Raw genomic sequence first — 16,562 nt, 5'->3', positions numbered from 1 at the left:
ATACGGCTGGTGAAAAGGTGTAGGAATGATGTCCTGACGCAATTTCACATTTTGACGTGTTTAAAATATTATACGATACATCATTCGGGATTTTTTGCCACTTATTGTTTTTGCTCCGTTTCTTCTTACTATTATTTTATTACTTTTTCTGATACAAAGATGTCCCACTGATTTCTGGATGAAGAAATGTTTTATCAATCCAAAACTTGATTTAAAAAAGGATTAACATGACGTGCTGATTTTGAATGGCAGCTTCAGAATTGGTTTTGGCGAATTTTAACACAGTATAACTTGTTATACAATACTTTCCTTTGAATTCTTTTGAAATAACACTGTTATTGTTAACTGGATAATACAGTAAACGGTTTGAACGATTTAATGATAAAACAGCTAGTATTTTTGTAACAAAAGTAAATTAACTCCGGAACATGTCACATAATAATTTTTCCATCGGAGTATTTCCAATTGTTCGGCCAAAGAATATTTTTTCTAACTTATCAGAACCAACAAATCTAAGCGATGGTAGCATCAGCAACAAACGTCCAAATCTGAAATTAAAAAAAATAATAATCTGGAATAAGACACTAAATTGCAGATTGAGACACCTTGGGCCGGTTTCATAAAAAAAAATCTCAAATTGCATGAGATTTTCCTAAAATCTCAAATTGATATTTTCCTCAAATCCTTCCTCAACTCAAATTTCAACCTATCCGATCGCTTGAATTTGAAGATTTGAGGAAAATCTCGAATTGAGATTTTTTTATGAAACCGGACTATGTCCCTTCAAAGTTGAACATCAAGTTTTCCACTTAATAGTTCCAATATAAAAAAATAGGTTGTTTTGAAATTATTGTTTGTTCGGATCCTTGTTTCGGGATAAAATGTACATGTTATACTTTAAGGTTTCGCACTATCGATAACTCAATCACATCTTGGACAAATCTGTTCTAAAATTTCATCGCTAAACGAAGTAGAGTACCTTTAGCATGCTACTTTTATATATGAAGAAGTTGTTTTTATGAAAGATTGTTTATTCTGATATTTGGGACATGATCAAAGTATGAACTGAACTTTTCATTTCTGATGTTTCGTCAGCGTGTAGAAGCTTGGACCGTATAGCCTATTTATTAACGCGCTGTATGTGCAAAATGTGAAATCGGTCTACGCTTTTACACGCTGAACCATCAAAAAATGAAACATTCAATTTTTATAATTACATTTATGGTGTTTTTTTAAATTTTATTTCGTCTGTATCAAAGCGTACATGATGGCGAAACCTGTTTCGGTCATTAACAAAATGGTCAATAAAAGTAGTCCGGTACTATATAAATACTAAAAATGTGTTTCTTCGAATCATGAATCCTCATTTATGAAGCCGATTATCCGATGAGATTAGCGTATTTTAATGATACACATATTAAGTGTGATCAGTTGGTTTAAAAGGGATTGACTAAATATTAGTCACCGACCACGAAGTGTCGGTGACTTATTGTTTTTACTCCGATTAATAATATTATTATTGTTATTATTATTATTATTATCATTCCGTCATCTTTCGTCTTCCTATCAATGAACTTTTCCGGAGAAATTCTCAGAAACCGTATGGCCAACTCTTACGTAACTTTGCACACATATCCAGTACTATCTAAAGTTGTACCTAAAGTTTTCAAAACTCCAAAAAAAGGTGGCCATGTCAAAATCATGGCTGCCAAATAAGGAAAAGAGGTCAAAATGTAGGACATTGCAGTATCTCAGAAACCTAGGTGCCTAGGAACTTGAAATTTTGTACAATGGTACAGTTTGATATTCCAAAAAAGATTATGCAAAAAAAAAAAAAACATAAACTATATGATACACGTTGCCACTGTAACCGGTTTTCTCACCAAAATTTCAAAATGCACCAATTTGAATGTAATTTGGGTTTGGGGGATGAAAATGACATGTGATGAGATTGAATTCTGACATTTCAAGAAGATTTGAAAATTGTCATTCATTTTCCCAGTCAAAATTTTAGAATGCTCCGATCTGGATCAAATTTGGGTTCTTGGGTGGAAATGGCATTCCGAATCTAAATATTGTGATTTCAATACCATATGAAAGTCGCTGTCACCATGGGGACTGATTTTCCCACCAAAACTTCAAAATGCTCTGATTTGGATATAAATTAGTTATTAGGGTGAATATAATGTGCCGCATGTAAATTTTTAGGTTTCGAGGCAATATATGTACCGGAGGTGATTTGCCCCACGTTTCGCGAAATGTAAACTTTAATTCTATTATAATATTTTAATACATCATCTTTATCAACCTTAAGTCCACATAAAAAGTAGATGAGTTTCTTCACTTTCAGGACAGTTTTTATCTAAGAGTATGACATAAAATGTATGGTTCATCATACATGTTTTTTTTTTCTAAGATTATGAGCATATGCGTATTCATAATCCGCGTGAATGAAGTATTTATGATATTTTTGTCACAATTTATTTTTTTGTTTCAAAAGAAATGCAGCTTGCACAAAAGCAAAATCATATGAAAAAGTCGATATTGCTAAAAACTCAGATTTGACTGGATCAGATCTACGTCAACACATGAAATAAAAAAGTTTCTTTCACTTAATAAAAACTAACAGAAAAAATATCCTTCTCTCACAATAAAATGAGTACCTCATAGGATGTGTAGGATGATGTGTCCTTACATGCTGTCCTAACATCATTTGTGCCTGGTCCTGTAAACCTTCTACTTGGTGTGGATCTTTTAAACCTCTCGTCTCTAAAATGAAATAATAATGTGATTTTAGGCTTTGTTTATGAGAAACAGAGCTATTTACACTCAAATTAACTTCATTGAAAATGCATCGTAATTTAGTTATGTTATACTTCATATAAAGTTCTACATTTTTGTTAATTGGTTTACAAAGATGAATTATTCTGGTATACCACTTTCCTCCAAGTATACCACCCTTCCGTCAAGAATACCACCCGCAGTCTGGGTATAATGTCGGAGATATTTCGACCGACGGAAATATGCGAGACTACTCAGCTATTTCAAAATTTCAAACATTTTAACTGCATACGTCACTTTTGACAGAAACAAACAAAATGACAGAGGATCTACATATACACATATTATATCGTGTCTTGGAAATAGCATTATTAAGGTTGTTTTATACCCTCACTTTGCCCCCTCCCAACTTACAAAGTGGAAGGGGTATATAGTGATAGGGGTGCCGTCTTTCCTTCTCACCGTTACATTGGAGACCAATCATGCAATTGAATGAAACTTTCATATAATCTTTATTGCATGTTCCCATTGTACATCTCCTACTCAAGTCATTATCCAAATCAATATGAGGGTTTCATACAGCAAAACACGGACTTTGCCATTTGTGAATATGGGGACATGGAGTGCATCTCTTATCCTTATTCCTCCTATATTACTATATGGAATGGAATAAACTTTCACAGAATCTTTATTGTATATTTCCATTGTGCACATTGCTCCTAGTTTATATCTAAATAAATGTGGAGGTCAAAAGGAGCATGCTATCAAATGGTGAAGTTGGGGTGTGGTTGTCAAGTAGTGGGGGTGTGGTTGTCAAGTAAGTTAGCAATGCTCACAGTTTTTTTTCTTGTTTTCTTCATCCTACGAAATAGTACATTACCTGGTTTGAATAAAGCAACTGCTTTCATACAGGCGAACTCCGCTGGATCTACCTGTATAGCTTTATATCTAGCAAACACTTCTCTAAGCAGTCTGATGTCGGTCGGTCCAGATTTACTATTGGGTTCATGATCGTGGGCCACTAGTAATGGTGAAGAATCCATCGGCATTGACCATTGTATGGCACACAACATGAAGATTTCACTCCAGGATTCCTCAAGAAGTATTACCTGAGACAAAATGGTACAAGATCTAATATCACAACTGTAAATTTACTAAGTATCTTAATTAGTTTTGTGCTACCAGTTTGATATATTGAAGAAAGGATTGTTATATCGCCAAAATATTACTGTATTTTTTCAGTTATTAAAATCATACACTAAGGCATTGCAATAGTTGATAGACTTACTTGATCTCTAAATGGTAAATTAGCAAATGATGGTAAGTTCTTGGTCCACCTGACTGCCATGAATAACAGTCTGGCAGAACATTCATATATAGTCTCTTGTCCTGGAGAGTATAATGACACTTCGTGATATTGACTAGGAGTAGGATGAATGGGTCTCTCCTGGTCTATTCCAGTAACATCTACTTTGTCGTCGTGTATACCTACAAAATTATAGATTCTTAAAGATATCAATTATAAGGTGACACACCTAAAACAGAAGTTTTGAATGAACTGCTGAAATAAAGTACTGTTCAGATTTAGAATAACAATGTTTTAATTTTAAAGTCATATTTAAAACAAATCAAGGGAGCAAACAAAATAGCGAGGCCTAAAATCGAGTCTGAAGGACAACTTTTCCCTTATGTCTTACATTGAGTCTGAAGGACAACTGTTCCCTTAGGTCTTATATTGAGTCTGAAGGACAACCGTTGAGTATGAAGGACAACCGTTAAAGTTGAAGGACAACCGTACCCTTATAGGCCTGACAATGATTCGGAAGGACAACTGTTCCCTTACCTCTTTCATCACTTTCTATTTTTGTGTTGGTATCTGTTGTGATTAGACCGGAGATAAATCTGCCATTAAGTCCAGGACTAAATGCTGGGTGAGTAGCAGAAACAGTGGCATTGCCATGGGGAAACGGTCCGTCAAGTTCATTAATCAGTTGATCATGTCGTACTTGGGCTGTGTTCCGTGGCTGTCGTTCATTTTGGACAGCTGAAAGATATAATAGTTATATATCTGTATTTGTATTGAACGTTTTGTAGATCTTTGATTTTTTTAACACTACAAAGTAAGTGTTATTTTGAACGAAACTCCGCTGTAGCGGTATTAACTTATATAAGATAATCTCCAAGCTAGAACGTTTTAGTAGAATGACAACACATGGAACACGTCAAAACAAACAAAACTATAAAGGAAAAAAAAGAAATTATATTTTTGGTCAGACTGGTTTGTTTGAGATGAAAGGACGTTAAAACCACAACAGGGACTGAATATTATTAATGAATTGTAATTTTAGGCATTTGTAAAATTAAAGGGTTTACATCAATATCCTTTATTGCTTCTTTTGATACCCTAGATCCAATCTTTCTCTAAGAATACACTGTATGCGGTTCTATCGTGCTGCGTGTAATATATATATATGCAATAATAGAAATGTTAAATTTAAGATTTAGAGTCTATCGTTATAACCTACCATCTTTGTTCATTCCCATTTGTATACATTTCTTTAACCGACAAGCTTGGCATTGATTTCTGTGGGCTTTATCTACTATACACAGGCCAGATCCTGCTTGACATCTGTAAAAGTAGCACTATAAATCTCACTTAACATCAACATCTGATTTTTTGCTCAGCTATGAACGCTTATATTCGTCTATCAAAAAAACAAAAAACAAACAAACAGACAAACAAAAATAGCTGCTCATTTTCAATACTTATTTCATTCTCCTTTACCGATTTAAGCTGCTTTGAATAATTTAATCAACCAACTTTATGTAAATTACATTTCATCTCATACTGCTTTGAAGAACGTTACTGAACGCTTTTCAATTTTATAAACCACCTTGATACCTGTATATTAGTTTTCTCCTGACGCTTCTTTTGAAGAATCCACTACAACCATTACATGCTAGAATACCATAATGTTTCCCACTAGAGGTATCACCACAGACCACACATATTAGTCCTGGTGAATTCCGTTTTATAGGGCCACATGGATTTCTTTGTAGATTTTCATGGTCAACCGTCATGTGTGACGATGTTACAGTCATTCCAAGGGGCGATGTACTCCCGATAGAAATCACTGGAGGTGAATGTCTTACGTCATCTGAGTCAAAACGTTCAGAAAATGACGTTTTTACTTCTTCTTGTGAAACGTCCTCTGTTGGGTGAAAACGTGCTCCTTGTGATGATACTGTATATATGTCTGGTTGTAAGTGACGATTGTTAACAGTTACATCATTATTGTTTGCCACTGTTTAAGAAAAAAACATTATTTCGTTATAAAAGGGCTTTGTTGTTGTATGTATGGGTTTATGATATATTGTATTATTTAATAAATTTGCATATCATTATTTATTTTGTTTTAGGCCGATTGCCTAATGTCGTTTATAGTTTTTTCTGCAATAAGTTGCTGAATAGTAGTGCATATGATTGTTTTTTTTTAATTATTATTCACACTACACGGACCTCCAATAAATGTGTGTCAAATACTGCTGACATGCGAATTCGATCAGCCTAGAAAAGTTCCGATAAATACTTATTGAGGCTGTAAACGGACATTACTGTATAAGTGTTTAAATTGACATTTTAGCACATTGAATGTGATATCGCATCAATTCCGTTGAAATTGCAATGAGTTTTCAGTCAATATGCTTGATATGTACAAAATGTATATCTAGTCAATTTCAAGTTGGCTTTTAATTCGTATATACAATATAATTTTTTTTCTGAATTTTCTGTATTTCTAAATTAAGTTTTTTAATGGATTGATATGAGGATAAAGGAAATTTGAATACAGTTAGGTAACTTCACTTATAAAAAACTCAATGAAAGTTGTAAACTGAACTTCCAGTTTTCTTTTTTATTTCCATTGTAACAAGGGGCTCAGACCTTTTTGAACTGGTTTTTAGGTGTGTTTAATCGTGTAATATTTTCCACAGTGACCAGATTTTAAAAGGGGGTGTTGTGATCACGCCATAATACTTTAAACTAGGAATCTCTGCCCTCTACATGTCTTGTCTCGTTTTCACATTCAGTTTTTTATGTTACTTGAGCATATAGGGGCAATTCTGTCTGTGTACCTGTGTATAATGATGTTTTTGGACAGCTACAGACTGTCCTGTGGTGTAATGGTTTGCTCGTCGTTCACTTAAGACCAATGGTGGTCTTGAGCTAACATTTTCTTCTCAGTGGGTTTATTGTCTCTTTGACATATTCACCATACCCATTCTAGTTATATTTCATTTGATTTGATTTAATAAAAAGAATAGAATAGAATATGTACAAATCCTTCTATTTTAGATCCTCGTTGAAAAGATAAAAGCTCTCTCGTCAAAACGGTCCTATAATACCTAAGTAAGTTAGCAGATTATCAGAGGGGGAAATTCAGCGTTTTTAGGGGTCACGAAGTTACAAATAGGAAGGGATTATATTGTGGTAAAACACTTGGGGATAATAGAAATAAGTGTTTTATCTGTTTAATTCTAAAATTTTGTCTGATATGGACATAAAGTAACTCTGTTGTATTATGGTGTTTTCAAACGCACGCAAATTAGCGGAATTAATTTAGCACGCACTGTACTTGCATGTTTTCTTCGAAGTACATTTTGTATATTCGAATTTATTTTTGTTTTGTTTTTTGTTTTTATTTCTGTGATTTATTTTGATTCTAATAAGACTATTTTTTCATATTTTTTTTAATAGACACAGTCTATGTGTTGCACGAAATAGGTAATGTGTTAATCACTTTTTTACCATGGCTATGGTCTAAAGAGCTTTAAATATATAAACATAAAATGAAACATTAGGAAACATGACTATCTTAAAGGAATATATTTAAATGTACTTCATTTACATCTCTATAATAAACTTTCATATTTCATTGAAGTAGAACAAAATACCACTGTTAGCAGCTTAGATATTCTTATAATTGTTATGTGCTTCTATAAATGACAAGTACCGGAAGCAAGAGTTAACATTATAGTGATTTCCTTGCTCTAAATAAGTCAACTATACACCGAGCAAACCTTAAGAGGTATCGTGTTGTTGTCTTTTTAAAAAATTAAATATTCATTATTCCGATAAAAGTTTAATACCCACAATTCAAATGAACAAATGTCAGGCATCTAAAGGCCGTATTTAAACAAAAACCTACGACTTTCAACGGAAGTTGTTTTAGATTGGATCACATTAATGCCAGATTACAACCATTTCCGACAAGGAAATCTATAGCTTCATTTCAGTTCTAAATTGCCACTACAAAATGGCAACACGCACATATGGTCTGCTTAGATGTGTAAATCAGCTCATAGTGAGCCCAGATCGGAAATGAACCCCAAAGATTGTGACACATCACGCAAGAAAAATCAGCCATCATTTTAATTTATAAACATTCCATCATAATCAATAGGATTTTCTTATATATCAGGCGCTACTGTATGAAATTTGTCACGATATTTATGACATTGTTTTTAGAATTTATAACTTTTTTGCTCATATCAGGTACCACAAATGACTTATATCTCACTAAATGTGATCCAATGTTCGGTTACGCATATGACAACTATTCATATTAAAAATCACTGCTTTTCGTATAAAATAAACCGTTGCGTTCAGGAAAAGGTGAAGGCTATGTAGTGACTAAGATAACAGTTTCTCTGATGACGAGATGTTAAAGTACGGTTGTTGTAGTTCAAGTGTAAGCCTGAAATTGCTTATTTATAGCATTTATTGTTGAAGTGAATTAGTTCTTCGTTGTTTTTATTTATTTATTTTATTTTATTTTTATTTATTTGTCGTTCGTTCTTTTGTTTTTTTTTTTTGTATATTTTATTATCTATCTATTTTATTATTTTTAAATCACTTTTTAACATTTCTTTCTGCTGACATTTTGCAAGGGTCAATTCTAAAGATGGGATTGCTTGTCATGATATAAATTGTTGTTTTATCTCGTCTTCGATCCTTAACTTTCTGTTTTCAAAATCACTATAAACATAATTTCTATTTCTAAAGATGTTTAAGGAAATTTAAAGACTCATGCACTGATAATTTGTTTTGCCAATTTCTTCAGTCATTTACTTTTTTCTTCTCTAATGCAGAGTTTAATGAACTTGATATCGTAAGTATAAAACCTTATACTAGTACTAATACATAAATAGCAATAGAAAGTATGAATGGTCCATCTCATGTCCGTTTCCTGTAAAGGCATGTACCGTTTGATGAGAAAATGTTGATGACATCTCTGTTTTCAATTATCATTGAATGGTTAGACCATAATGGTTTGTTGCCATATTTGTCTTAATATATAATTATATTTCTTATTGATCTGATTTTAACATATTTTTAATGGAGCGTTACTTAAATGCATCAAAACTTAACCAAGTCATAAGTTTGGAGTGTTCTTTAGAAAACGGTTTTAGCATAATAAGCCGTTTTACAATGTTAAAGAGGGTAGTAACTAGCGTTATAGTTATTAAGTCGCGACTTATTGTTGTTGCCCCGTGTCTTCTAGATCTTCTTATTAAGTCGCCAAAACGAAGTTTTGCGACTTATTGTTTTCCCCTTTTCTTCTTCTTCTTCTTCTTGTTATTATTATTATTATTATTATTATTATACTTCTTCTGCACGTAAAGATGTCCAGGAGATTTCTCGAAGACCGTTTATTTGATTCATACCAAACTTGGCTAAAAAATCAAGCATGCTCCAACTTCCGGAATTTCAAAATGGCCGCCAAAACAAACTCGGAAAAAATGAAAAAAATATATATATCAAATAGTGAAACTCTTTAATTGTATAAAAATAACTGAAGTAGCTATTCTTGACTTGCTGACTTCACAGGTGAAAAAAAACTTTTTTTAGGAAGCCGATATTTGGTCACAATGGGCACAAAAATCGGCAAAATGGCAACATCGTTCGATTTCAATGAAAATTGATATCTAGGGTATGCATGGTATTCTAAATGCAATGGTGGCTACCAATTTTGTGAAAAACCGCCATTGAATGTTTCTAAACTGGCCGTATAAATCTTCAAAATTTCAGCATTATTGGATTTCAATGAATATTAATTTCTAGGGTAAACACTACATTCTAAATTCAATGACGGCTTCAGAACTTGACTTAATCCGGCCATTTGCCGGTTTTGGCGACTTCTGTGTTTTGCTTGCAAACACAATATCACTTGTTATTATTATACTTCTTCTGAACATAAGTCCTGGTGATTTCTCCAAGACCGCTAATTGGATTAAAACAAAACTTGGATAAAATATCAAGCAGGCTCAGTGTGTCACAGCTACCATCAACTTCCAGAATTTTAAAATGGTTGCCGAATTCAAAATAGCCACCAAAACAAAACCCGGAAAAAAGAGGAAATATTTAAACTATAGTGGAACTATTTAATTGTATGAAAATAACTCAAACAGCTGTTCTTGACTTGCTGACATCACAGGCCTTAAATAAATTTTGTAGAAAGCCGCCATTTTTTTCAAATGGGCCCCAAAATACAAAATTTCAAAACCGTTCGATTTCGATGAAAATTGATATTTAGAGTAAACATGACATTAATTCCTTAGCGGCTTCAGATTTTGTAAGAAAGTCGCCATTTTCTTTTCAAAATGGTCGCAAAATCGGCAAAATGTCAATATTATTGGATTTTAAGAAAATTGATTTCTAAGATAAATATTGAATTCTAAATACAATGGCGACTTCAGAACTTGACAGAATCTGACCACTTGCCGGTTTTGCGACTTTTGTGTTTTGCTTGCAAACACATTATCACTTGTTTATAATTGATACCATATGGCCATTTATTTCATGGCCATAGTTCTGTTATTTTTTACCAAGTTATCTGGTAGCTGTAACCTAGAGTGTTTAAGTTTCATTTTTAATTTAAATGCATTGTTCATCATTTAATTTCTTTTTCATGATTTATAAAAATCTTCTTAAACTAGAGTTCAACTCGTCTGTATAGAAAAATCCCGGTCGTGGCCGCCCCGACGCAGTGACGTTTTACTTTGAATTCCTTAATTTATGAACAGTCACATCTCAATTAAGTTTTATTATTTTGAATTGTCGTATTCATTTAAAGTATGTTTATATCAACCATCACAGAATGTAAAGTATGTCAGCTGGGCGGAGAGACAGGTGTCTCGATGGTCCCGGGTCACACTACTGGGTTTTGATTGATACTAACAATTTTGCTTAAAATCTGATAATTTACAGAAGTCATTATGCATGATTCAATCGTTTTCTACGGATTGAATCATTTTCTAAACTATAATTTTCTTTATAGACGTCGAAAACAAAATTTGTCAAATGTTACAAATACTTTTAGCTCTTTTTCGTTGAAAGCTCGTTTACCACGACAATGTGTGTCGCATCTAAATTGTCTACATAATTGAATAATCTGTGGAATCGATAGAAAATCTGAAGTAAGGAATAACCACTTGATTCCCTACAACTCTAAGGAAATTGAAAATCAAATAAAAGACCTAGCCCCTAATTAAATTATCTTATTTTCCTGATCTTTATAGCATCTCGCGAAAAACAAATTAGCCAAGCCAACCCTGCCTTTTTATATCTAATTCATGACAATTAAAATATATCAAGTGATCTCCAGACAGGGGTGATCTGACAAGAAAATTTGTGAAGAGTCATCGAGCTGAGCTAGGTACAGCTGAGATCGCGATGGTATTAGTTGGATAAAGCAGCGTCACATACAAGCCAATTCATTACATTTGGTATGGTGATGGAAATAATCACTGCGTCAAGCCAGACGTAAACTATTCAATTGAGCTCTAACTGATGACACTTTAATAAAGTTATCCGATGTCATTAGCGCTACAATCGTCTCAAATTCTATTTGTTATGATTAATTCTAGCGCTGAAAATGAACAATCTTGTGAAAATGTTAAGAATAGGATAATGTTGTCAAACCGGTAAATTGATGGTATGGGGTGCTGCTTATAACTGTTCTGATAGAAAGGAAGAAGGCCATTTAATGGCAGATTTCTTCACCATGCGCAGAAAAAAATACTAACCAAAACGGTAATTGGTATCATAAAGAATTAATTACGAAATACAGAAGTCTTACAAAGACACATGTATGATGATTTAACATGAATTTAATAATATTTGTTCTCGTGACGGTTGAAGACGTCTTTCATTATTATTATTATTATCAGATATCAATAACACATAATCACTCCGAAGAAAGTGATGTTCAGAGGAATTAAAACTAGACCAAATTAATGACACAGTCATGATAAAAATCACACACCTTGGAGGTAGTTACACGTGTGAATTGTTGTAAATCATTCTTCTTTTAAAAAATAAAAGCAAATACATTTGGTACATGAAACTTACAATGACTGTCCTGACAACTTTTATCAGTCGAGTATCATTCTAAAGTATCTTATAGTTCAGTTCTGACTTGGTTCTGGCTTACAAATTAGGTATAAGAAATACAAAAGAGTCAAAGAAAGGTGCTAATATTTAAATAAGAATAATAATAATAAAGTGAATAGTTACAAGCTACGTTGAACTGAAAACAAATAAGACACAAATAAAACGCATAAAAATGTAGAAAGTGGGGCCTAAATTTTCGGCAACACGGCCTTCATAAAAAATGCAAGTATGAATTAAGAAATAAAACAAGTGAAAACCGTGATCTGACACTTATATATAATATAAACAAAAGTCTGAAAAATTCCCAATGATGTTAGAACTGTCAAATTTGCGAAGCAATTTGACATCTATGACATCTATGGCAACACCGCCTGCACAAAGTCCAGCGCCCTAGACCACTCGGCCAGTTAGGTTATATAAAAAAAAATATAGCATTTGCTGGCCGGGTCTTTCCTCCTCGTAGGGTTAATCTAGGGCTCGATTTATGGAAGTACGGGATAGTTCATCTATGTGTTGTTTTGTAGAATAGAGTATATTACATCGTGTACTAAGAGTAATCAAGGGAACCGAGATTCTAGCGCAAATCAAAAGAATGTAATCCAGGGACAAAGACCAGAGATGGGAAACACGCAACAAAAAACATAAAATAACCAAAACAATACATACAAAGTAACAAAAGTAAATGAGCAACTCGGAATCCACTAAAAGCTTTGAGAATGGAACGGGTGCACCGGTAGGGTAAGCGTTTTCTGCTTTTCTAGAAACACCCGCCGAGTTGCTCATAAAAAGTCAAGCCCAGTGTAGACGAAAGAGGAAAGTAAAACTATGATACATAGAATAAATCAGTTTTCACGGTGCAATTGGATACACAGTAATGATTCACGAGTTCATGATGACAACCATATAACTTCTAAAGTGATGACTTCAGTCTTGTAGCAACACAATCATATTCCAGGAGCCTAGTTGTAAGAAGTCCAGCGCATTACAAAAAGTCTGTGTGGTTACTGCAAGCTGTGGCATAACGTTTAAGTTTTCAATACAAAGTAAACAAAGAAATAAAACAAAAAACAACAAAAATCCATTAAGTAACTGAATAATAAAAATTGATTAAATCTCAAAGCTTATAATATGTGAAAAATGTCTATAAGGGAATGAAAGCCGTCCCCATGATAAACCATGATTGACCACTGTGCAAGTTCGTTCATCAGTTGTCAATAAATACTTTTCTTTATCTGTAATTGTTTAATTGATATAAGGTATCCTATGCCTTTCTTTATTTCAAAACAAAATAAATAAGAAATGCATTCAGTTTCATTGTAATCCGGTACTTCAATCTTATAATCGTGCACTATTGTGTAAAATATTGGTGTGGATATTTCAATAAGATACAAGTGTTTGACTTTCACGGCGAGCACGGAAACATTGCAACACCAAAAATTATTTTCTATTGGACAACCATAAGCGAAACAATAAACCAAACAAAAGCTAAAAATATATGAAAAATGGATATCAATCAATTTTTATTAGAACTACACAATCCTAATTTCATATTTTAGACTGTAAGATATTTACAAGAGACCCGTAGTGAAGGAAAACACATTAACAATTAGTTCGTTTTATAACACAGCGGTAACATTTGATTGTGTAAATTTAGTTTGTCCTTTAAATTCAAAATTACTTTGGATAGAACAAATCAAGTTAGACTAAAGTAGATACAAGAAATATCGAATGTTTTAAAATGCTATTTCTTGACTTTCATAAATTTATATTTCCTCCCACCAACAGTAAATTTATATTTCCTCCCACCAACAGTAAATTTATATTTCCTCCCACCAACAGTAAATTTATATTTCCTCACACCAACAGTAAATGAATATACTCATTTAATGAATCATAGAAACATGTGAACACTTTGCTTACTATGCAAACAGAATTTTGAGAGGAGATGTAACAGAAACTATCAATTAAAATACTCTTTAAAAACATTTATATGGTAGATAAAATAATAATTTGGTCGTTCTTATCGACCTAAAATTGAAATGATTGAGCAATAATGTTAAAATGTTGCAAAAATTCCCATCTACTTGATGTGTTAAAAAGTATATATTACTTATTTTTGAATGTGCTGTTATCACATACAATAAATTGTTATCGTGAGTGTAGTCTCTATATGATTTGTCAAGATTATGTTACATGTACTTGCACCCCCTTTAGCTTCGCCGTCCTGTAATGTTTCAACTGTAATTTTTTCCATAATGTCCCCGATTCTCAGGATTGAATTTTTACAATTAATCGCAGTTTACCGATTTTTGTTTGCCAAGAATAAAACTTGCGTTAATTTTGGCTAAAATATAGATCACGTAAAAATCAGTTGAATATTTTGTTGTACATGTATTTTTGTTCAAGCTGTTTGACTAACCTTTTGTAGCATTTTGTTCAGGCAGTTGTGAATTTTGATTGCAGTTATGGCAAAATCATTTGTTCGTTTTTTTTTTCAAAGCAAACTTACATGATTAAGCTGAATCATTTCCATTTTCTGTCTTATCAAATCATTAAGTCAACAAAAAGCAAGGGACAAATACAAAGCCAAAAATAGAGATCGGAATTACAAACGAAATACAAGATACAACCTAAAATCCCCAGAAAAAAAACCTAAAACCCTCAGAAAAAGACCAACATAAAACCCTCAGAAAAAAAACAACATAATACCCTTAGAAAAACAAACAACCTAAAACCCTCAGAAAAAAAACCAACCTAAAACCCTCAGAAAAAAAACAACATAATTCCCTCGGAAAAAATGAGCGTATCTTAAATATCAATAAGCAAACCAGACTAAAACACACACACACACACACACACACACACATATATATAAATGAGCCAATATGTCTTTATAATGAAGATGAAAGCATCATGTAAGTCACAAAGTCACGACCAAATCTTTAACAAAGAAAACTACCCCGTTACAAGAGCTCATAAGTTTTGCACGGCACGCATAAAAATAAATAAAAAGTTCTTGTAAATTGATCGCACCAGAAAAAATCCTGAACAAGGAAGATGAAATGTTAGTTAAAATAAAAACATATGTGAAAATATAGAATGTAAATTCATTTTAATTATGCTATAGTTTTGTCGCGACTTTTCGTCATTCGTTAATTTCTGAGAATGTGTAAAGAAACTATTATTTCATATATATATTATAAAGGATACATTGAAACTAGTAATTACAAATGTATTTGTATTCAAATCACTGTTGTAGACCTTTCTTACAGTCTTCTTCTGATTATGATTTCTTTATTCTTTTTTGCAAAGAGAGAGATTCAAACCGCACAGACGGATATTTTTTTCTATTTTACTACTGGATAGCAGTAGTGTCTTTCAATAAATTGTATTTAATAGTTTATCATAGTAAAAGACATTTTGATTTTGCTCGCCTGGTAAGCTGTGTAAAAAGAATGATTTGACAATACCAAGTGGAAGTCTGTTTTAAATGAAAACGCTGACCCTATTTCATTAAATAAATTACAACAAGCACACAGAACTGTTTCTAAATAAAATCTTAAGTATACTTTAATATAAATAATATAATTCAATTTCTAATATTTTTTTTCTACATGCTTATTGTTGAATGGTACATTTTAACTATAAATTAAAAAAAAACTATATGAATATTTTTGAAAATTTATGGCACAGTTAAATAAATATATACTTTGATATAACATTTTCTTAAATGTTCATAGCCCCATGTTTAATTAATATATCAAAGTAATATCTAAACAATTAAAAATAAAATCTTACTGTTATTTTCATGCCCAGGGGACAAGCTTCTCTGTCTTGTGAGTTCCATGGTCCCTGAACAGCAATCACATGCCAAACTATTTATTCTACATTACGAGATCAAACTACCAGTCAATTATCTTGGCTTGTAATCAATTCAATATGCTGGTATTGTCATCAGCCGAACAAGTGTCGTCCCATCTCCATATTTAATATCTTATCCAATTGTATGATGCCAAGAGGAGGGGTTAACATTATTTACTGCATATTTTATGCTTCTTTTATGTTTATTTTAAACCATTGCTTCATATAGTTCCAGACAATTGGGCAATTTATTTTGTGGTTTAATTTTTTTCCAGTACGACTTAACTTTCTGAATTACGATCGAATGGCTGAAAATTTGGGAGGGGTGTTTTTTTGTCGTTTTATTTCTGCAAAGATTAAAAATTACCCAATTATTTATGTGTGATTTGTTGTTCTTCATGACAAAATATTTCCTTAATTCCATTACTAAAAATGTACGTTTTATACCATAATAATAAGAATAACA

General features: G+C 32.5%; 1 protein-coding gene across 1 annotated transcript; it reads right to left on the bottom strand.

Moving 5' to 3' along the window:
* Positions 1-385: 385 nt before the first annotated feature.
* LOC148622924 (photoreceptor-specific nuclear receptor-like) lies at positions 386-16,073 on the bottom strand. Its single transcript, XM_088574168.1, has 8 exons — positions 16,034-16,073; positions 5,684-6,086; positions 5,307-5,410; positions 4,625-4,825; positions 4,070-4,269; positions 3,662-3,890; positions 2,664-2,769; positions 386-548 (listed from the first exon to the last, which is right to left on the bottom strand). Coding segments are annotated over exons 1-8 (1,377 nt in total). The 5' UTR covers positions 16,035-16,073; the 3' UTR covers positions 386-415.
* Positions 16,074-16,562: the final 489 nt, after the last annotated feature.

The sequence above is a fragment of the Perna viridis genome, chromosome 3 (assembly GCF_037379345.1).
Source record: "Perna viridis isolate PV_CMFRI_1.1 ecotype Kerala chromosome 3, ASM3737934v1, whole genome shotgun sequence".
Lineage (NCBI taxonomy): Eukaryota > Metazoa > Mollusca > Bivalvia > Mytilida > Mytilidae > Perna > Perna viridis.
The sequence above is the reverse complement of the archived record's forward strand: the minus strand, read 5'-3'. Positions and strand labels throughout refer to the sequence as shown.

Bases quoted from the DNA above. Each gene is read 5' to 3' on its own strand.
- LOC148622924 (XM_088574168.1), bottom strand. The intron at 5,411-5,683 runs GTATCAAGGTGG...CTACTTTTACAG, and splicing joins AGGAGAAAACTAATATACAG to ATGTCAAGCAGGATCTGGCC. The intron at 4,270-4,624 runs GTAAGGGAACAG...ATAATTTTGTAG, and splicing joins AATAGAAAGTGATGAAAGAG to GTATACACGACGACAAAGTA.